General features: G+C 47.6%; 1 protein-coding gene across 7 annotated transcripts in view; it reads right to left on the reverse strand.

The window, feature by feature from the left end:
- Positions 1-1787: 1787 nt before the first annotated feature.
- The window catches only part of LOC139235632 (zinc finger protein 239-like), a 786713-nt gene continuing 764683 nt past the window's right edge, over positions 1788-23817 (reverse strand). For 2 of the 7 annotated variants that reach the window (XM_070866685.1, XM_070866686.1), the window contains exon 2: positions 1788-2716. In XM_070866685.1, the coding sequence (XP_070722786.1) occupies positions 2096-2377 (282 nt within the window). In that variant the 5' untranslated portion in view covers positions 2378-2716 and the 3' untranslated portion in view covers positions 1788-2095. Of the gene's footprint in view, positions 2717-13298; positions 13488-15134; positions 15389-23817 lie in introns of those variants that run through there. The other 5 variants (XM_070866684.1, XM_070866681.1, XM_070866680.1 and 2 more) reach the window with 5 other exon arrangements.

A 23817-nucleotide genomic window follows, 5' to 3' on the forward strand; every position in this document is an offset into this window, starting at 1 on the left:
CGGTACCCCACTAGTCACTGCCTGCCATTCTGAAAAGTACCCATTTACTCCTACTCTTTGCTTCCTGTCTGACAACCAGTTGTCAATCCATGTCAGTACACTACCCCCAATCCCATGTGCTCTAACTTTGCACATCAATCTCTTGTGTGGGACCTTGTCGAACGCCTTCTGAAAGTCCAAATATACCACATCAACTGGTTCTCCCTTATCCACTCTACTGGAAACATCCTCAAAAAATTCCAGAAGATTTGTCAAGCATGATTTCCCTTTCACAAATCCATGCTGACTTGGACCTATCATGTCACCTCTTTGCAAATGCACTGCTATGACATCCTTAATAATTGATTCCATCATTTTACCCACTACCGATGTCAGGCTGACCGGTCTATAATTCTGTTTTCTCTCTCCCTCCTTTTTTAAAAAGTGGGGTTACATTGGCTACCCTCCACTCCATAGGAACTGATCCAGAGTCAATGGAATGTTGGAAAATGACTGTCAACGCATCCACTATTTCCAAGGCCACCTCCTTAAGTACTCTGGGATGCAGTCCATCAGGCCCTGGGGATTTATCGGCCTTCAATCCCATCAATTTCCGCAACACAATTTCCCGGCTAATAAGGATTTCCCTCAGTTCCTCCTCCTTACTAGACCCTTTTATAACCGGAAGGTTGTTCGTGTCCTCCTTCGTGAATACCGAACCAAAGTACTTGTTCAATTGGTCCGCCATTTCTTTGTTCCCCGTTATGACTTCCCCTGATTCTGACTGCAGGGGACCTACGTTTGTCTTTACTAACCTTTTTCTCTTTACATATCTATAGTGTTAGTTGCAACAATTCATTTGATTTGATTTCAAATAGTTTAGTATAGAAATTGAATTATGTTTCGGTGATTTTTTTTCCCCAACTCAGATTCAAGGCCTCAATTTTTCTTTTCGACTGTGTACAGTCACAGGATTCCAACTCTGCAAATGTACATTGCGATTCCAACCCCGGGACCGTACGTGGGGATTCTAACCCTGGGAGAGTACATGGGGATTCTAAACCTGGGGGAGAGTACATGGGGATTCTAACCCTGGGACTGTACATGGGGATTCTAACATTGGCACTGCACAGACAGTTTCTAACCCTGGCACTGCACAGAGGGATTCTAGCCCTGGGACTGTACATGGGGATTCTAACCCTGGGACTGTACATGGGGATTCTAACCCTGGGACTGTACATGGGGATTCTAACCCTGGGACTGTACATGGGGATTCTAACCCTGGGACTGTACATGGGGATTCTAACCCTGGGACTGTACATGGGGATTCTAACCCTGGGACTGTACATGGGGATTCTAACCCTGGGACTGTACATGGGGATTCTAACCCTGGGACTGTACACGGGGATTCTAACCCTGGAACTGTACACGGGGATTCTAAACCTGGCACTATACATGGGCATTCTAACGATGGAACTGTGTATGGTGTCCAGGCACTCGGGCCCCCTTCGGAGACGACCAGGCCTCTACTTCCCCGCAGTACTCGAGGTGTGGTCTAGCCAGGGCTTTGTGCAGCTGCAGAGGACTGGCAGCACCCATGGATACTACCAAGGGAGGTAGCTTAGTACTGACTTTCATTTTAAACTTTAAATCAACTTGGGAAACTTATAAATAACTTGGGAAAACTTTTTAAAAACTCCACAAGAAACTTTCAAAACTTCTGAAAAAACTTTTCACCAACGTGGAAGAATGTTCAAGAATTCTTTTCTTTAAAATTTTGTTTTATTGAGGAATTGAATACTGTACCTCAATCTAACTAGAAAATAGTTTGGTGTGTTTTATTAGCATCATTTTCAGTCATTTGAAACCGGGTTACACACGACGATACCTGGCGAGCAGGTGTGCCTCCGACCAGGTGACCTGGACATCAGCCTCCCGCCTCCTGCATCCCTCCAGAGGCGGGATTTCATCCCTTCATTTATTTATTTATTTGTCTATATCCCAAATATTAAACTCCAGTCCAGTTACAGGAGTTATCAGCAGAAACAAACCCCAATTGTCAGAATGAACATGGTTCAGTCAGGATGTGATTAACAGCAGATTTCTGCCCCTGCAGTCAGTTGTGAACTCGCTGGTGTCTCAGCAGGGTGGATAACTGAGTGAATCCCTTACTACACACAGAGCAGGTGAACGGCCTCTCCTCAGTGTGAACTCGCTGGTGAACTACAAGGTCGGATGACTGAGTGAATCCTTTCCAACACGTAGAGCAGGTGAACGGCCTCTCCCCAGTGTGAAAGCGTCGATGAGTTTCCAGTTCTGATGGCGATCTGAATCCCTTCCCACAGTCCCCACATTTCCACGGTTTCTCCATGGTGCGGGTATCCTTGTGACTGTCCATGGTTGGATGATCAGTTGAAGCCTCGCCCACACACACAACACGTTTACAGTTTCTCCGCGCTGTTGAATGGTGCGATGTTTCTTCAGGCTGTGTAACTGGTTAAAGCTCTTTCCACAGGCAGTGCACTGGAACACTCACTCGGGTGTGTGTGTGTCTCAGTGCCTTTCCAGTCACACTGATATTTGCAATATTTTCTCTCAGGCAGGACAGACAAACATTTCTCCTTCCACTTTCAAAGGCCGATGAGATTCAGGTCCTGATGAATCGATTGACTCCGTCAGATCTTGACGCGATTTTTATGTTTGTGTTTCCTGTCTGAAAATCTCCCCTTCTAATACGCTGTAAAAGGAGATAACAAAACTCATCACTGTCAGTACAAGACACAAATTCAGGATAGACACATCTAGGGGCCAAGTTTCGACAGGAGTTGCTTCTATTGTTTTGGAGTATCCAATAAATCACAATTCTCCATGTTTAGTTTGTTCCACTTTCAGTCAGTTCGTTCAGTTTTGGCCAGTTGAGGAAGTTTAGACAGCAAAAAGTTACTCCAAACTAACTTAGGCCTGAGTCAGTGCCCACTTTTGTACGCTCAGAAAAACCTTGTGGACACTTTAGAAATCAGGCGCTGGTAGCCAGAGATGGCGGGTTGGGGAGGGGTTGTGGAGGGAAGGGAAGTTAGAGGATTTTCCAAAGCATTAAACACTTCACTTTTAAAAATAAAGAACCATCATCAATAATAAATGATCAATAACTCAATCAATAAATGCAATTTAAAAAGAAATTAAAAACCAATCAATAAATAAAAAATTAAAAGTTCCTACCTCACCTACTGCAGCACCTATCCGTTCCGGAGCACTGCGAGCCCTCCAGCAGCACACACAGCCCTGCCTGCCTCATTACATTTTCAAGGTTGAAGAGTTGGGGCGGGGCGCGCCGCCGGGGAAGAGTTTGGGCAGCGCTCCGCCGCCGGGGAAGAGTTTAGGCAGCGCTCCGCTGTCGGGGAAGAGTTTGGGCGGGACCCGCCGCCGGGGAAGAGTTTCGGCAGGGTGCGTTGCAGGGGAAGATTTCGGGCGGGGCGCACCGCCGGGGAAGAGATGGTCGGGCGGCCCCATCGCGGAGCTGGTGTTTGGGCGGGCCGGTAGGGAGGCCTCGAGGTAAGAGCAGTGGCGGCGAGGTGAAGATGGTGAGGGGAGGCAAGGTGGGGCCCGAGTTCGGGCAGCAGCGAGGTGAGGGACGGCGAGCCGAGGCGAGACCCAAGTTTAGGCAGCGGCGAGGCGAGGCAGGCAGGCCACTCGGCCCGGGCTAGGGGCAGCGAACATCGCGTCGTTCCTTCGGCCAGGGAGGGTCGCCCGGAGCCACGATGCGCTGGGAGGGCCAGGAGCTACTGTGTACACACTCGGACTCCACTGCACACACGGGCAGCTGCCGACACTTTTTGGCGCATGGCTGTAGCTCCGCCCGCTGCTGCTGCTTCTCTTGTGCTCAGTCCAAAGCAGGCCAGGACTCTGGCTGGGTTCACTTGTACACTCACTGGTTCCCCTCCCCTGAAGATACTGACTCTGGCTGGGTTCAGTTCTACACTCACTGGTTCTCCTCCCCTGAAGGTACTGACTCTTGCTGGGGTCAGTTCTACACTCACTGGTTCCCCTCCACTGAAGGTGCTGACTCTGGCTGGGTTCAGTTCTACACTCACTGGTTCACCTCTCTCTCCTTCCCTGAAGGTGCTGACTCTGGCTGGGATCAGTTCTACACTCACTGGTTCCCCTCCCCTGAAGGTGCTGACTCTGGCTGGGATCAGTTCCACACTCACTTGCTCCCCTGAAGATGCTGATTCTGTCTGGTTTCAGTTCTGCACTCACTGGTTAACACAAGATATAGGAGCAGCAGTAGGCCATGCAGCCCATTGAACCTGCTCCGTCATTTAATACGATCGTGGCTGATCCGATCATAGACTCAGGTCCCCTTCCCTGCCCGCTCCCCATAACCCCTTATTGTTTAAGAAAGTGTCTATTTCTGATTTAATTTAGACAATGTCCCAGCTTCCACAGCTCTCTGAGGCAGTAAATTCCACACATCCAAAACCCTCAGAGAAGAAATTTCTCCTAATCTCAGTTTTAAATGGAGGCCCCTTATTCTAAGATGATGCCCTCTAGTTCTAGTCTCCCCCATCAGTGAAACATCCTCTCTGCATCCACCTTGTCACGCCCCCTCATAATCTTATATGTTTCGATAAGATCACTTTTCTATCTTCTGAATTCCAATGAGTAGAGGCCCAACATATTCAACCTTTCCTCATAAGTCAACCCCCTCATCTCCGGAATCAACTTTGTGAACCTTCTTTGAACTGCCTCCAAAGCAAGCATATCCTTTTGTAAATATGGAAATCAAAACTGCACGCAGTATTCCAAGTGTGGCCTCACCAATACCCTGTCCAACTGTAGCAAGACTTCCCAGCTTTTATATTCCATCCCCTTTGTAATAAAGGTCAAGATTCCATTAGCCTTCCTGATAACTTGCTGTATCTGCATACTGATCGTTTGTGTTTCATGCACAAGTACCCCCAGGTTCTGCTGTACAGTAGCACTTAGCAATCTTTCTCCATTTAAATAATAACTTGCTCTGTGATTTTTTTTTCTGCCAAAGTGCATGACCTCACACTTTCCAACATTATACTCCATCTGCCAAATTTTTGCCAAATCACTTAGCTTGTCAATGTTGTTTTGGAGATTTGTGTGTCCTCCTCACACATTGCTTTTCCTCCCATCTTTGTATAGTCAACAAACTTGGCTACACTACACTTGGTCCCTTCTTCCAAGTCGTTAATATAGATTGTAAATAGTTGGGGTCCCAGCACAGATCCCTGCGGCAACCCACTAGTTACTGATTGCCAAACTGAGAATGAACTATGTATCCCGACTCAATATTTCCTTATAAGTCAACCCTCTCATCACCGGAATCAACCTCATGAACCTTCTCTCAACTGCCTCTCCTTTCCTCCCCTGAAGATGCTGAATCTGTCTGGTTTCAGTTCTGCACTCACTGGTTCCCCTCCCTCCCCGCCCCTTAAGGTGCCGTCTCAGGCGCGAATCAGTTCTACACTCACTGGTTCCCCTCTCATCCCTTGAAGATGCTGACACTGGCCGGGTTCAGTTCGACACTCACGGGTTTCCCTCCATCTCCGCCCCCGAAGGGACTGACTCTGGCTGGGTCCAGTTCTACACTCACTGGTTCCCCTCCATCTCCTTCCCTGAAGGGACTGACTCTGGATGGGTTCAGTTCTGCACTCACTGGTTCCCCTCCCCTGAAGGTGCTGACTCTGGCTGGGTTCAGTTCTACACTTAATGGTTCCCCTCCCTTGAAGGTGCTGACTCTAGCTGGGTTCAGTTCTACACTCACTGGTTCCAGTTCTACACTCACTGGTTCCCCTCCCCTGAAGGTGCTGACTCTGGCTGGGTTCAGTTCTACACTCACTGGTTCCCCTCCACCTCCTCCCCTGAAGGTGCTGACTCTGGCTGGGTTCAGTTCTACACTCACTGGTTCCCCTCCCCTGAAGGTGCTGACTCTGGCTGGGTTCAGTTCTACACTCACAGGTTCCCCTCCATTGAAGATGCTGACACTGGCCGGGTTCAGTTCGACACTCACGGGTTTCCCTCCATCTCCTCTCCTGAAGGTGCTGACTCTGGCTGGGTTCAGTTCTACACTCACAGGTTCCCCTCCCCTGAAGGTGCTGACTCTGGCTGGGTTCAGTTCTGCACTCACTGGTTCCCCTCCCTCCCCGCCCCTTAAGGTGCTGTCTCGGGCTGGAATCAGTTCTACACTCACTGGTTCCCCTCTCATCCCTTGAAGATGCTGACACTGGCCGGGTTCAGTTCTACACTCACTGGTTCCCCTCCATCTCCTCCCCTGAAGGGACTGACTCTGGCTGGGTTCAGTTCGACACTCACTGGTTCCCCTCCCCTGAAGGTGCTGACTCTGGCTGGGTTCAGTTCTACACTCACTGGTTCCCCTCCCCTGAAGGTGCTGACTCTGGCTGGGTTCAGTTCTACACTCACTGGTTCCCCTCCCGCTCCTCACCTGATGGTGCTGACTCTGCCTGGGTCCAGTTGTATACTCAGTGGTTCCCCTCCCTCCCATCTGCCCCGTCCGTTAAGGCGCTAACTCTAGCTGTGTTCAATTCCAAACTCACTGTTTCCCCTCCCTCCCCTCTCCAGCAGGCAGAGTTTAGGAAGTTAGAAGTGAGATTAAAAAGCAGGACCTCAAAAGGTAGTAATCTCCGGATTACTCCCGATGTCACGAGCTCGTGACTACAGAAATAGGAGGATAGAGCAGATTAATGCCTGTCTGGAGAGATGGTGCAGGCGGGAGGGCTTTAGTTTCCTGAGGCACTGGGACTGCTTCTGGGGGAGATGGGACATGGGCCAACCAGAGGGATTACACCTCAACAGAGCCGGGACCAATATCCTCGCCGGCAGGGGGGAGGGGGGTTTGCTAGTGTTGTTGGGGAGAGTTTAAACTAGCTTGGCAGGGGGATGGGAACCTAAAAATAGACTCAGTAGGGAGTAAAGCTGGAATTAGAAAGCAAAAAGAAAGAAAGTGAGTTTGAAGCAGAGAGGAAACAAGCAGGAAAAAAGTGTAAAAAAACAAACTTAACGGCACTTTGTCAAAATGCACGTAGCATTTGTAACAAAATAGATGAGTTGACGGCACAAATAGATACAAATGGGTATGATCTGATAGCCATTACAGAGACGTGGTTGCAAGGTGACCAGGACTGGGAATTAAATATTCAGCGGTACTGGACAATCCGGAAGGACAGACAGAAAGGAAAAGGAGGTGGAGTAGCTCTTTTGATAAAGGATGGAATCACTGCAATAGTAAGAAACGATATTGGCTCAAATGATAAGGATGTTGAAACAGTTTGGGTGGAGATAAGGAACAATAAGGGGAAAAAGTCACTGGTGGGTGTAGTCTATAGGCCCCGTAACAATAGGTACTCTGTTGGTCAGCGCATAAACCAGGAAATAGTGTGGGCTTGTAAAAAGGGAACAGCAATAATCATGGGTGATTTTAACCTCCATATTGATTGGACAAATCAAATTGGTCAGGGTAGCCTTGAGGAGTTGTTCATAGGGTGCATAAGGGACGGGTTCCTTCAGCAGTATGTAACGGAACCAACCAGGGGGCAGGCTATCTTAGATCTGGTCCTGTGTAATGAGACAGGATTAATAAACAATCTCCGAGTAAAGGATCCCTTGGAATGAGTGATCATAGCATGATCTGAATTTGAAATTCAGATGGTGGGTGAGAAGGTTGGATCTCTAACCAGCGTACTAATCTTAAATAAAGGAGACTATGTTGGTATGAGGGCAGAGTTGGGTAAAGTGGACTGGGAAAATAGATTAAAGTGTCGGACGGTTGATGAAATATGGTGTACATTTAAGGAGATATTGCATAACTCTCAAGAAAAATATATTCCAGTGATGAGGAAAGGGTGTAAAAGAAAAGCTAGCCAGCCGTGGCTAACTAAAGAAATAAAGGACGGTATCCAATTAAAAACAAGGGCATACAAAGTGGCCAAAACTAGTGGGAGGACAGAAGACTGGGAAGCTTTTAAAAGCCAGCAGAGAAAGACTAAAATAATGATTAAGAAATGGAAGATAGACTATGAAAGTAAACTAGCACAAAATATAAAAACAGACAGTAAGAGTTTCTATAGGTATATAAAAAGGAAAAAAGTTGCTCAAGTCAATGTTGGTCCCTGAGAGGATGAGATCAGGGAATTAGTAATGGGGAACATGGAGATGGCAGAAACACTGAACAAATATATTCTATCAGTCTTTACGGTCAAGGACACTAACAATATCCCAACAGTGAACAGTCAAGGGGCTACAGAGGGGAGGAACTTAACACAATCACTAAGAAGGTGGTACTCAGTAAGATAATGGGACTAAAGGCGGATAAATCCCCTGGACCTGATGGCTGGCATCCTCGGGTCTTAAGAGAAGCAGCAGCAGGGACAGTGGATGCATTGGTTGTAATTTACCAAAATTCACTGAATTCTGGGGAGGTCCCAGCGATTGGAAAACTGCAAGCGTAACGCCCTTATTTAAAAAAGGAGGCAGAAAAAAAGCAGGAAGCTCGAGACCAGTTAGCTGAACATCTGTCGTTGGGAAAATGTTGGAGTTCATTATTAAAGACGCAGTAGCAGGATATTTGGAAAAGCAAAATTCGGTCAGGCAGAGTCAGCATGGATTTATGAAGGGGAAGGCATGTTTGACAAATTTGCTGGAATTCTTTGAGGATGTAACAAACAGGATGGATAAAGGGGAACCAGTGAGTGTGGTGTATTTCGACTTCCAGAAGGCATTTGACAAGGTGCCACGTAAAAGGTTACTGCACAAGATAAAAGTTCATGGGTTTGGGGGTAATATATCAGCAAGGATAGAGGATTGGCTAACTAACAGAAAACAGAGAGTTGGATAAATGGTTCATTCTCTGGTTGGCAACCAGTATCTAGTGGGGTGCTGCCGAGATCAGTGCTGGGACCCCAACTATTTACATTCTATATTAAAGGACTTGGAAGAAAGGACTGAGTGTAACATTGCCAAGTTTGCTGACGATACAAAGATGGGAGGAAAAGCAATGTGTGAGGCCACATAAAATCTGCAAAAGGACATAGACAAGCTAAGTGAATGGGAAAAAATTTGGCAGATGGAGTATAATATTAGAAAGTGTGAGGTCATGCACTTTGGCAGAAAAAAATCAAAGAGCAAGTTATTATTTAAATGGAGAAAGATTTCAAAGTGCTGCAGTACAGCGGGACCTGGGGGGTACTTGTGCATGAAACACAAAAGGATAGTTTTCAGTGACAGCAAGTGATCAGGAAGGCGAATGGAATCTTGGCCTTCCTGATCCATGTTTATGAAAGGATATACTTGCTTTGGAGGCAGTTCAAAGAAGGTTTCGGTGATGAGGGGGATGACTTATGAGGAAAGGTTGAGTAGTTTGCGCCTCTACTCATTGGAATTCAGAAGAATGAGAGGTGATCTTATCGAAACGCATAAGATTATGAGGGGGCGGGACAAGGTGGATGCAGAGAGGATGTTTCCACTGAAGGGGGAGACTCGAAGTCAAGGGCATAATCTTAGAATAAGGGGCCACCCATTTAAAACTGAGATGAGGAGGAATGTCTTCTCTCAAAGGGTTGTAAATCTATGGAATTTGCTGCCTCAGAGAGCTGTGGAAGTAGGGTAATCGAAACATAGAAAATCGTTGCAGGAGTGGGCCATTCGATGTTTTTGTGACTGGAAGGCTGTTTCCAGTGGGGTTAGGCAGGGCTCAATGCTGGGTCCCTTGTTTTTTGTGGTATATATATCAATGACTTGGACTTCAATGTTGGGGGTATGATTAAGAAGTTTGAAGGTGACACTAAAATAGGCTGTGTGGTTGAGAATTAAGAAGAAAGCTGCAGACTGTAGGAAGATATCAATGTACTGGTCAGGGGGGGGGGGGCAGTAAAGTGGCAAATGGAATTTAATCCGGATAAGTGTGAGGTAATGCATTTGGGGAGGTCTAACAAGGCAAGGGATTACACATTAAATGCTGCAACACTGAAAATTGTAGAGGAACAAAGGGGCCTTGGAGTGTAGGTCCACAGATCCCTGAAGCTGGCAGGCCAGGTAGATAAGATGGTTAAGAAGGCATATGGAATACTTGCCTTTATTAGTCGAGGCATGGAATACAAGAGCTAGGAGGTTAATCTTGAACTGGTTAGGCTGCAGTTGGAATACTGTGTGCAGTTCTGGTCACCACATTACAGGAAAGATGTGATTGTACTGGAAAGGGTACAGAGGAGATTTACAAGAATGTTGCCTGGACTGGAGAATTTTGGCTATGAGGAAAGATTGGAGATGCAGAGTCCATTTTCTTTGGAACAGAGGACGCTGAGGGGAGACCTGATGAAAGTGTATTAAATTATGCGGGGCCTGGATAGAGTGGATAGGAAGGACCTGTTTCTTTGGCAGAGGGATCAACAACAAGGGGGCACAGATTTAAAGTGATTGGTTTAAAGGAGATATAAAGGGAAATTTCTACACCCAGATGTTTGTGGGGATCTGGAACTCACTGCCTGAAAGGATGGTAGAGACAGAAACCCTCACCACATTTAAAAAATACTTGGATGTGGACTTAAAGTGCCATCACCTACAGGGCTACGGACCGAGAGCTGGAGAGTGGGATTAGGCTGGATAGATGTTTGTCGGCCGGCACGGACACGGTGGGCTGAAATGGTCTCCTGCCATGCTGTAAATTTCGATGATTTTATGATTAATGACCTAGATGAAGGGATCGAGTGTAATGTATCCAAATACAAAACTAGGTGGGGCAGTAAGCTGTGAGAACACAAGAGTCTGCAAGATATATATAGACTATATGAGTGGGCAGGAAGGTGGCAGATGGAGTATAATGTAGGGAAATGTGAGGTTATTCACTTTGGAAGGAACAACAGAAAAACAGAATATCTTTTAAATTATGAGAAACTTTTAAACGTCAGTGTTCAGAGAGATTTGGGGTGTCCTCGTGCAAGACACACAGAAAGTGAGCATGCAGGTATGCAAGCAATAAGGAAAGCAAATGGTTTGTCCTTTATTGCAAGGGTTTGGAGTACAAGAGTAAGGAGGTCTTGCTACTATTGTACAGGGCCTTGGTGAGACCACACCTGGAGGACTGGGCACAGTTTTGTTCTCCATATCTAAAGAAGGAAACACTTGCCTTGGAGACGGTGCAACAAAGGTTCACAAGATTGATTCCTGGGATGAGTGGGCTGTCTGATGATGAGATAGTGTGTAGAATGGGCCTATACACTCTCGAGTTTAGAATAATGAGGTGTGATCTCATTGAAATACACAAAGTTCTGAAGGGGACTGACAGGTTAGATGCTGAGAGGTTGATTGCCCTGGCTGGACTGTCTAGAACTAGGGGGCACAGTCTCAGGCTAAGGGGCAGGACATTTAAGACAGAGATGAGGAGGAATTTCTTCACTCAGAGGGTTGTGAATCTTTGGCATTCTCTTCCCCAGAGGGCTGTGGATGCTCAGTCTATTCAAGGTTGAGATAGATAGATTTTTTGACTCTAGGTGAATCAAGGGATATGGAGATCAGGCAGGAAAGTGGAGTTGAGGTCGATGATCAGCCATGATCTCATTGAATGGTGGAGCAGGCTTGAGGGATCTTATGGCCTCCTCCTGCTCTTATTTCTTATGTTGATATCCAGGGGGCTCTAGATTTATTAGTCCCACCCTTTTTCTTTAAGGTAACATACTTCCTCTGAACCCTCATTATCTCCTCCTTGAATGCCTCCCACTGCTCTGAGACTGATTTAACTTCAACATAAGAACATAAGATTTCAGAGCAGAAGTATGCCATTCGACCCCTCGAGCCTGCTCTGCCATTCAATGAGATCATGGCTGATCTTCTACCTCAACTCCACTTTCCTGCACTATTCCATATCCCTTGATTCCCTTAATATACAAAAATCTATCGATCTCTGTCTTAAATATACTCAAAGACAGAGCCTCCACAGCACTCTGGGCTCGAGAATTACAAAGATTAATGAGTGAATAAGTTTCTGCTCATCTCAGTCCTAAATGGACAACCCCTTATTTTGAGACTGTGACCCCTGGTTCTAGACTCCTCAGCCAGAGGAAACATCCTCCCTGCATCTATCCTGTCAAGCCTTGTAAGAATTTTGTATGTTTCAATGAGATCATCTCTCATTCTTCTAAACTCTAGAGAATACATGCCTAGTCTACTCAATCTCGCCTCCTACGACAATCCTCCCATCCCAGGAATTCAGTTTGGTGAACCTTTGTTGCCATCTTCAATGGCAAGTACATCCTTCCTTAGGTAAGCAGCCAAAACTGTACACAATACTCCAGGTGTAGTCTCACCAGGGCCCTATATAATAGCAGTAAGACAGCTTTACTCCTGTACTCAAATCCTCTTGTAATAAAGGCCAACATACCATTTGCTTTCTTCATTGCTTGCTGTACCTGCATATTAACTTTCAGTGATTCGTGTACAAGGACACCAAGGTCCCTCTGAACACCAGCATTTCCCAATCTCTCACCATTTCCAGTAGCTGTTTCCAGTCCACTTTGGCAAAACCACATCTCAGCTTAGTAAAATTGGCTTTTCCCAAATTGAGAACTTTTATTCCTGGTCTATCTTTGTCCTTTTCCATAACTACCCTAAATCTAACTGAATTACGATCACTAGCACCAAAATGCTTTCCCATCGATAACCCTTCCACCTGCCCAGCTTCAGTCTCCCTAATACGAAGTCCAGAACTTCCCCCTCCCTTGTTGGGCTTGCTACGTACTGGCTAAAAAGTTCTGCTGGTTGCTGACCCCTCTGCGAAGGGAAATAGATCCTTCCTCTCCACTCTATCTAGGCCCCTCATAATTTTATACACCTCATTAAGATCTTCCCTCAGCCTCCTCTGTTCCAAAGAAAACAAACTATTAAGAGGGTTGGTGGGCTGGAGGAGGTTACAGAGATAGGGAAGGGCGAGACCCTGGAGAGATTTGAACAAGAGGATGCGTATTTTAAAGGCTGATGCCACCAGCCATCTCGCCCAGCACAAAATGTAACTCACTACCAACAGGAAGGATGTTACTTTAACTAGTACGAATGCATAATGCGAGGAAATCAATCTCTGTCCCTTGAACTAACAGCGACATGGAAAAGGGGAAATGAATGACCTTTAAACACCTGGTGCACTTGATACTGAAGTGTCTGAAACTCATAATAGGAACTCCAGGAAAACAAAATACTGACAAATGTTGAACTGTTTTGTAGACAAAAGAAATCTCAATTTAACTTTTAAAAGATGAATAGTTTAACAGGGGTTCACACAGACTCACCTGACAGGCCGACTCAGGCTCCACCCCTCAAGCACCGCGATTGGTTGCAGAACACGCTGCTCCCATGGCCCTCCAGCCTCTGACCTCTCTTCCTGTTGGTTCCCAGGGCAATCAATCACCACTCGCCAACATTACGCTGCCAGATTAAGTTGAGGGGCTTGGAGGAAGAAATAAAATGAGGCTGTGAATCTGAGTTAAGAAATAAAATTAGAGAAGCATGATTCAATGAATGAGGAGAGACAATATAAACTAAAGGGTACAATCCTAAAGTGGGTGCATGAACAGTGAGACCTGCGGGTATATTTGCACAAAATGCTGAAGGTGGCAGGACAGGTTGAGAAAGCAGTTAAAAAAACTTACAGGATCCTGGGCATCACAGAGTACAAAAGCAAGGAAGTTATGATGAACCTTTGTAAAACACTGGTTCGGTCTCAACTGGAGCATTGTGTCCAATTCTGGGCACCGCACATTAGGGTGTGAAGGCCTTAGAGTGGGTGCAGAAAAGATTGACAAGAATGATTCACTAGATGAGGGACTTCAGTTACGTGGATTGACTGGAGAAGCTGGGGTTGTTCTCCTTGGAGCAGAGAAGTGTTCAAAATCTTGAGGGATCTGGACAGAGTAGATAGAGAGATACTGTTCCCACTGGCGGAAGGGTCGAGAACCAGAGGAGACGGATTTAAGGTAATTGGCAAAAGAACCAAAGGTGACATCAGAAAAATCTATTTTATGCAGCGAGTGGTTAGGATCCGTAATGCACGGCCTGAAAGGATGGTGGAGGCAGACCCAATCACAGCTTTCAAAAAAAAAAGGAAGTTGGATAAGTATCTGAAAGAAAACATTTGCAGGAGGGGAAAAGGGCAGGGCAGTGGGACTAGCTGGGAGCCGGTAAGGGTTCTACGGGCCGAATGGCCTTCCGTGCAATAACCATTCTCTGATTGTGTGACTAGAACCACTCTGTTCCCTGACTCAATGTAAAGCCTTCCTGATTGTGAACACCTGTTAAACCTGCCCTGCACCTTCACAGCTCCAAGGAGAACCACCCCAGATGCTGCAGCCATCATCTTATTGAATGGCGGCAGGCTCGAGGGGCCAAAGGGCCGACTCATCTCCTATTTCTGATGTTCTGATGTATTCATGTCACTGGTCCCCATGATGCTCCTGCTCCCTACAGTAAGATGGCACCCGTGCATGCTCCCTGCCCTGCAGTGGATAATGGAAAGCATTGTGACGTCGCGGAAGCCAATCAGTGGCGGGGGGGCGGGGCCGCGGCACCAATCAATCACTGGTCCCTAACGGTGCTGACTCTGGCTGGGTTCAGTTCTACACTCACTGGTTCCCCTCCTCCCCTGAAGGTACTGACTCTGGCTGGGTTCAGTTCGACACTCACTGGTTCCCCTCCCCTGAAGATACTGACTCTGGCTGAGTTCAGTTCGACACTCACTGGTTCCCCTCCTCCCCTGAAGGTACTGACTCTGGCTGGGTTCAGTTCTACACTCACTGGTTCCCCTCCCCTGAAGGTACTGACTCTGGCTGGGTTCAGTTCTACACTCACTGGTTCCCCTCCCCTGAAGGTACTGACTCTGGCTGGGTTCAGTTCTACACTCACTGGTTCCCCTCCCCTGAAGGTACTGACTCTGGCTGGGTTCAGTTCTACACTCACTGGTTCGCCTCCCCTGAAGGTACTGACTCTGGCTGGGTTCAGTTCTACACTCACTGGTTCGCCTCCCTTGAAGGTGCTGACTCTGGCTGGGTTCAGTTCTGCACTCACTGGTTCCCCTCCCCTGCAGGTACTGACTCTGTCAGGGTTCAGTTCCAGACACTGACATCACTCACGTTGTACCTGCACCAAGAAAGCCACGCATGCGCTGTGGTACACACTGAATCAAGATGGCCGCCGTTAGTCTGGGTCTTTGACCGGGAGAAAGCCCGGAGGCTGCAACCGCCGATATTCCGGTTACTATTCTGGGCTTGCGGCGGGCACCGGTTGTTTATGAAGCCTCTCCGGCTCCGCGCTGGTGCATTACTCCGCTCCGTCCCGCTGAAAAGAGCACTTCTGAGGAGCCTTCCCAAAACATATCCCCTCCGCCATTATACGCGTCGCGCATGCTCCAAACACCCCCAGTACCCGCGTCTGCGCACTGAGCTCCTGTAGTCTGGGAGCGGCACATTCTCCCCCGCGGGGCATGCTGGGTACATAAGCCCATGAATAATAGGAGCAGGAGTGGGCCAGATACTGCACGGTTTATGTGCAGAGTAAAGCTGCCTCTGTATCCCAGGGCAGGTACAGCACGGGTTAGTTACAATTTAAAGCTTGCTGTACGCTGACCCATCAAACACTCCCAGGGCAGGTACAGCACATATTAAATACACAGTAAGGATCCCTGCACACTGTCCCAGCAAGTATTCCCAGGGCATGCACAGCACAGGTTAGATACATAATAAAGCTCCCTCTATACTGTCCCAAGAAAAAAATCACAGGGCAGGTACAGCACAACTATTTTGTTGTTTATCTGTAAATCAAATGCACCCTGATTAAAGGGGGGAGGGGACACTATAACCGACAAAATAAACCAATTAAACTTTGGACGGTAAACTTAAATCAAATTAACATTTGGTTGCTGGAGACAATGATGCACCCCAGTCCCTCTGGTGCCGACCTCTTCCAGAAGGCTGCAAGCGTACTGGTGGCAGGTACAGCACATGTTAGATACCGAGTAAAGCTCCATCTACAGTGACGCATCAAACACTCCCAGGTCAGGTACAGCACCGGTTAGTTACGGAGTAAAGCTCCCTCCACACTGTCCCATTAAACACTCCCAGTGCAGGTACAGTAAGGTTTAGATACAGAGTGAAGCTCCCTCTACACTTTCCCATCAAACACTCCCGGGGCAAGTACAGCATAATTTAGATGCAGGGTAAACGTCTCTCTAAACAGCCAATCCAAAAATGCACAGGACAGGCACAACACAGGTTAGGTACACATCATCATCATCACAGCCAGTCCGTCGAAATCAAGGAAGACTTGCTTACACTCTAAAGGTGAGTTCTTAGGTGACTAAACAGTCCAGTACGGGAATTACAGTCTCTGTCACAGGTGGGACAGCCAGTCGTTGAACGAAAGGGTGGATGGGACTGGTTTGCTGCATGCTCCTATGCTTGGTTTCTGCATGCTCTCAGCGATGAGACTCGAGGTACTCAGAGACCTCCCGGATGCACTTCCTCAACTTAGGGCAGACTTTTGACAGGGACTCCTAGGTATCGGGGGGTTGTTGAATTTTATCAAGGTGGCTTTGAGGGTGTCGATGAAAGGTTTCCTCTGCCCACTGGAGGCTTGCTTGCCGTGTAGCAGTTCCGAGTAGAGCCTTGCTTTGGGAGTCTTGTGTCAGGCATGTGAACAATGTGTCGAGCCAGGGTATCCCTGGAGATTGAGCATGCAGTGTCCACCGGTAGACTCGTGGCCTTCCATGAGAGGTGAGCACCAGAGAGACTGGAGTGCATCATTCAAGAAGGAACAGAATTGTAATTTTAATTAATTTGATTTGATTTGACAAAAGTTACCTTTATGTTGAATTGTTAATTTGTGTTTTTGGTTCCCGAAAAAAAAAACAAGTGGGTACTTTAAATGAAAGTTTCTGGAGTGTGACGCCCCTCCCCCCCTTTAATCAGGGGGAACTTGATTATTGTTCTACTTAAAATAGTTGTGAACAATGTGGCCCACCCAATGCAGCTGGTCGAGTGTGGTCAGTGCATCGATGCTGGGGATGTTGGCCTGATCGAGGAATCACCAGGACTGGTTTGATGAGAATGACCAGGAGATCCAAGAGCTAATTAATCAAGCACAGTGCATTTCTAAACCTAATACAACAACCCAACTCGGGAGCAGCAAAGCAGCATTACAGACGGCTTAAGGCCGAGGTCCAAGAAAAAACCTGTGACCTAAAGCATAGATGGTGGGTGGAGAAATCACAGGAGTTTCAGCAGCTGGCCGACAGCCATGATGAGCGAGAATTCTTCATCGCAGTCAAGGCCACCTATGGCCCAAGCACCCAAGGCACCACCCCACTGCTGGCCAAGAATGGGGAAACACTCATCAAGGACACTGAGGCAGCCAGGACCCACTGGAAGGAGCACTTCGAAGATGTCCTTAACCGAGACTCTGCCTTTGACTCGAGTGTCCTCGACTCCATCCTGCAGCATGCTACCCGCCACCATCTCAGCAAAACCTCAGCCCTGCATGAGATAGAAAAGGCCATCTGCCAGCTCAAGAACAACAAGGCAATGGTAACGGATGGAATCCCCGCTGAGGCACTAAAGTATGGTGGAGAGGCGATATTGGAATGAATGCAGGACCTCATCTCTCTCATCTGGAAGGAGGAGAGCATGCCTGGAGATCACAGAGATGCAGTAATCGGGTCCATCTTTAACAAAGGGGTCAAGTCCGACTGTGGCAATTACAGATGAGTCTCCCTGTTACCAGCCACTGCGAAAGTCATTGCTAGAATCATCCTCAATCGTCTTCCCCTGTGGCTGAGGAGCTCCTCCTGGAGTCACAATGTGGATTTCGTCCTCTACAGAGTACAACGCACATGGAGTAGATACAGATTAAAGCTCCCTCTGCACTGTCCCATCATACATTCCCAGGGCAAGTACAACATGGGTTTGTTATGTATGCAACCCTATGTAACCAGCAATCTACCGCCATCAGAGGGCATACCTGTTGGAGTCCCAAGGGATCCCAGCATCCCTTGGGAGCACGGTATATAAACAGGCCTCCCATGCTGTACGTGCAATTTGGAGTTGGATAAAAGAGACCAAGATCACACTTACTCATGTCTACAGTACTCAATCACGTTACTTTATTCTGGACATAACAATTGGCGACGAGATAATGAACCATCATACGAAAATGCAGAGAACTGTTGATATCCTGGAGAAATTCTCAGAAGGGGACGATTGGGAGGTCTTCATGCAGCGACTCGACTAATACTTCATGGCCAACGAGCTGGCAGGGAATGTGAATGCTGCCCAACAAAGGGCGATCCTCCTCACTCTCTGCGGGGCAACAACCTATAGCCTCATGAAGAATTTTCTTGCTCCGGTGAAACCAACAACCAAATCGCATGAAGAACTGTGTACGCTGGTCCAGGAGCACCTAAATCTGAAGGAGAGCATGCTGATGGCAAGGTATCGATTTTACACATGTCAACGGTCTGAAGGCCAGGAAGTGGCGAGCTACATCGGCGAAATAAGGCACCTTGCAGGACATTGCAAATTTGATGGATGCCAGGAGTAAATGCTAAGAGATTTTTTGTGCTTAGCATTGACCATGAGGATATCCTTGGCAAACTATTGACTGTTGAAACACCGCACCTGAGCAAATCGATAACGATAGCCTCGGCATTTATGTCCACCAGCGATAACACCAAACAAATTTCGCAGCAATCAGATGTTTCAGCAAGTACTGTACACAAAGTAACATCGTTTTCAGGCAGGAATGCATATGGCAGAATGTACACGCCTGCAGCTGCATCATCTCAGATGATTCAGAGTCTGCCATTAAGCGTTAATGCGAGGCAGTTAACAGCTTGTTGGCACTGCGGAGGTGATCATCGAGCCCATCAATGTAGCTTCAAACACTATGCGTGCAAAGGCTGTGGAACAATGGGGCACCTCCAGCGAATGTGCAGATGAGCTGCAAACACTGCAAAGCACCACATTGCAGTGGATACCGATCCATGGTGGATCAAACTGAATTAGAGACTCAAGCCAAGGAGGCAGAAGTGTATGGGGTATACACCTTCATCAGGAAATGTCCACCGATCATGTTAAATGTTGAACTGAACGGAATTCCAGTATCTGTGGAATTGGACATGGGTGCGAGTCAGTCCATCATGAGAAAAGGGCCGTCAACAGGCCCAAGCTGAGCCCCATTCACACCAAACTGAAAACTTACACGAAAGAGCTGATCCCAGTAATTGACAGCACAGTATTAAAAGTCTCTTATAATGGAACAGTACACGAACTACCACTCAGGATAGAGTCAGGAGATGGCCCCACACTGTTCGGCAGAAGCTGGCTGAGAAAAATACGTTGGAACTGGGATGACATCCGAGCGCTTTCATCCATTGATGACGCCTCATGTGCCCAGGTTCTGAGCAAGTTTCCATCATTGTTTGAGCCAAGGATCGGAAGTTTCTTGAGGGTGAAGGTGCAGATCCACTTGATTCCCGGAACATGACCCATCCATCACAAGGCACGGGCAGTGACATATATGATGTGAGAGAAAGTGGAGATCGAGTTAGACAGGCTGCAACGAGAGGGCATCATCGCACTGGTGGAGTTCACCGAGTGGGCCAGTCAGATTGTTCTGGTTCTCAAGGGTGATATCATGGTCAGAATTTGCGGGGACTATAAAGTAATGATTAACCATTTTTCGCTGCAGGACCAGTACCTGCAACCTAAGGCAGATGAACTATTTGCGACACTGGCAGGAGGAAAGAGATTCACCAAGTTGGACCTGACCTCAGCCTACATGACGCAGGAGCTGGTGGAATCTTAAAAAGGCCTCACCTGCATCAACACGCACAAAGGTCTGTTCATCGACATTAGATGCCCATTTGGAATTCGATCGACCGTGGCTATTTTTCAAAGGGACATGGAGAGTCTGCTAAAGTCGGTTCTGCACATTGTGGTTTTCCAGGATGATATACTGGTCACAGGTCGGGACACCATCGAGCACTTGTAGAACGTGGAAGAGGTTCTAAGTCGGCTAGATCATGTGAGACTCAGGTTGAAACGCTCGAAGTGTGTTTTCCTGGCGCCAAAGGTCGAGTTCTTAGGGAGAAGAATCGTGGCAGATGGCATCAGACCCACTGACACCAAGACGGAGGCCATCAAGAATGCACCGAGACCACAGAACGTGACGGAGCTGCGGTCGTTCCTGGGGCTCCTCAATTATTTTGGTAATTTCCTACCCGGGTTGAGCACCTTGCTAGAACCTCTACACATGTGGCTGCGCAAGGGAGATTATTAGGCATGCGGGAAATCAAAAGAGACTGATTTTGAGAAAGCCCGAAATCTGTTATGTTCCAACAAACTGCTTGTCCTGTATGATCCATGAAAACGTTTAGTGCTTGCTTGCGATGCATCTTTGTACAGGGTCGGGCGTGTGTTACAATAAGCAAACGAATTGGGAACATTGCAACCGGTCGCCCATGCGTCCAGGAGTTCGTCCAAGGCCGAAAGGACCTACAGCATGATTGAAAAAGAAGCTCTGGCATGCGTTTACGGGGTGAAAAAATGCACCAGTATCTGTTTGGGCTTTAGTTCGAGTTAGAAACTCACCATAAGCCGCTCATATCGCTATTTACAGAGAGCAAAGGTATTAATATTAAAGCTTCTGCTCGCATCCAAAGATGGGCGCTCAGGCTGTATGCATATAAGTATGTAATTCATCACTGGCCAGGCACAGAGAACTGCGCTGATGCCCTCAGTCGGCTACTTTTCCCACCACCGGGGAGGAAATGGCACAGCCTGCAGACTTGCTCTTGGTGATGGATGCATTTGAAAATGAAAAGTCACCCGTTACGGCCGCCAGATGAGGACCTGGACCAGCCAGGATCCTTTACTGTCCCTTGTAAAATCTGTGTCCTCCATGGGAGTTGGTCCAGCGTCCCAGCGGAGATGCATGAAGAGATCAAGCTGTTCCAGCAGCATAAAGACGAAAGGTCCAGACAGACTGACTGTCTTTTGTGGGGTAATCACGTGGTTTTGCCCAAGAAAGGCAGAGAAATGTTCAAACCTGACCTACACTGTGCCCACCCAGGCATAGTAATGATGAAAGCTATAGCCAGACCCCATGTGTGGAGGCCCGATATCGACTCAGATTTGGAGTCTTGCGTGCGCCAATACACCACTTGCTCGCAACTGAGCAATGCACCCAGGGCACCCAAGTTTGCGGTCATGGCCCTCCAAACCGTGGTCTAGGATCTACGTTGACTTTGCTGGCTCATTTCCAGGCACAATATTCTTCGTTCTTGTGGATGTTTATTCTGACTGGATTGCGTGTGTAAGCACATCCACTGCCACCCTCGAAAACCTACAAGCCATGCACGGCCTGCCTGATATCCTTGTCAGCGATAACGGGCCATGCTTCACCAGCGCTGAATTCAAGGAATTCATGACATGTAATGGGATCAAGCACATCATATCTACCCCATTCAAGCCCGCATCCAATTGCCAGACAGAACGTGCAGTCCAAACCATCAAGAAACACATGTCAAAAGAATCCCTGCAGACCCACCTGTCCGAGTCCTGCTCAGCCACTGCACCAGACACCATTCTCTCACTGGGGTTCCCCAGCTGAGCTGCTCCTGAAAAGGGTGCTCAAAACAAGGCTCTCGTTCACCCTGATCTCCATGATCAAGTCGAGGTCAGGCGGCATCAACAAAGCATTTACCGTGATCACACAAATTTGTTACGCAATATTGAAGTCAATGACCCTGTATTTGTACTCAACTATGGCCATGGTCCCAAATAGCTTGCTGGCACTGTCATAGCCAAAGAAGGGAGGAGGGTGTTTCAGGTCAAACTTGCAGAAAGCATTTGGACCAAACCAAACTGCGATTCACAGACAGTCACAAGCAACCAACTTCGGCCCTCCGACACACACACAGGTGGCAACCAACATCATGGTTGACCACGAAGCTGAACTCATCATCCCCAGCAGCCCAGCAAGGTCAGCTGCGCAGCAGCCCAGCGAAGAACCAACCAACTCACCTGCACCTGAATTTGTACTGAGACGATCGACTTGGGAGCGAAAAGCTCCAGATCGTCTCAACTTGCAAATAAGTGTACTATTGACTTTGGGAGGGAGTGATGTTATGTATGCAACCATATGTAACCAGAATTCTACCACCACCACAGGGCGTATCTGTTGGAGTCCCAAGGGATCCCAACGTCCCTTTGGAGCACTGTATATAAACAGACCTTCCATGTTGTACGTGCACTCTGAAGTTAGAATAAAGAGACAAGTCACATGTACTCACGTCTACAGTACTCAATCACATTACTTTTTCTGGACTTAACATGATAAATATAGAATAAAGCTCCCTCTATACTGTTCCACCAAACGTTTCCAGTGCAAGTACAGCACAGGTTAGACACAGACTACATCTCCCTCTAACTTGTCCCAGCCATTCCAGGGCAGATACAGCATCTGTTAGATGTAGAGAAAATCTCCCTCTATACTGTTCCAGCGGATGTTCGCGGGGCAGGTGCAGCACGGGTGAGATACAGAGTAAAGCTCCCTCTACACTGTCCCATCAAACATTCCCAGGACAGATACAGCATAGGTTAGAGACAGAGTAAAGTTTCCTCTACACTGTCTCATTAACCATTCCCTGGGCAGGTACAACCAAGCTCATGGTCTACAGGACTGTAGGAATACCCGCCCTCCTGTATGGCTCAGAGGCATGGACAATGTACAGTAGACACTTTTTCTCGCTGGAGATATATCACCAACGATGTCTCCGCAAAATCCTACAAATCACCTGGCAGTACAGGCACACCAACATCATAGTCCTCGTCCAGGCTAACGTCCCCAGCATTGAAGCATTGACCACACTCGATTAGCTCCGCTATGCAGACCAAATAGTTCGCATGTCAGACACGAGACTCCCAAAGTAAGTGCTCTATGCGGAGCTTCTTCACAGAAAATGAGCCAAAAGTGGGCAGCGGAAACGTTACAAGGACACCCTCAAAGCCTCCCTGATAAAGTGCGAGATCCCCACTGACATCTGGGAGTCCCTGGTCAATGACTTCCCTAAGTGGAGGAAGTGCATCCGGGAGTCTCATCGCCAAGAGCATGCAGAAAACAAGTGCAGGTAGTGGAAAGAGCGTGCTGCAAACTAGTCCCACCCACCCCTTCCTTCAACGACTATCTGTCCCACCTGTGACAGAGTCTGTGGCTCTCGTATTAGACTGTTCAGCCACCAAATAACTCACTTCAGGAGTGGAAGCAAGTCTTGTTCGATTCCGAGGGACTGCCTGTGATGATGATGATGATGACAACACAGGTTAGATGCAGAATAAAGCTCCCTCTACAATGTCTCACCAGACATTCCCAGGCAGATACAGCTTTGGTTATTGAAGGTTAAATCTCCCTCTCGGTTATCTCAAACACTCCCAGGGTAGGTACAGCACTGGTTAGATACAAAGTTAATCTCCCTCTACACTGTCCCATCAAGCACTCGCACAATAGGCACAGCATGGGTTAGTCAGAGAGTAAAGCTCCCCATAGACTTATCCATCAAACACTCCCATCGCAGTTACGGCATGGGTTAGATATAGAGTACAACTCCTGCGACATTGTCCCATCAAACACTCCCAGCGCAGGTACAGCACAGGTTACATCCACTGTAAAGCTCCCCCGAGACTGTCCATCAAACACTTCCAGGACAGGTAAAGCACGTGTTAGATACAGAGTAAATCTCCCTCTACACCGTCCCATCAAACA

Source organism: Pristiophorus japonicus, chromosome 23 (genome assembly GCF_044704955.1).
Source record: "Pristiophorus japonicus isolate sPriJap1 chromosome 23, sPriJap1.hap1, whole genome shotgun sequence".
Taxonomy (NCBI): Eukaryota; Metazoa; Chordata; class Chondrichthyes; family Pristiophoridae; genus Pristiophorus; species Pristiophorus japonicus.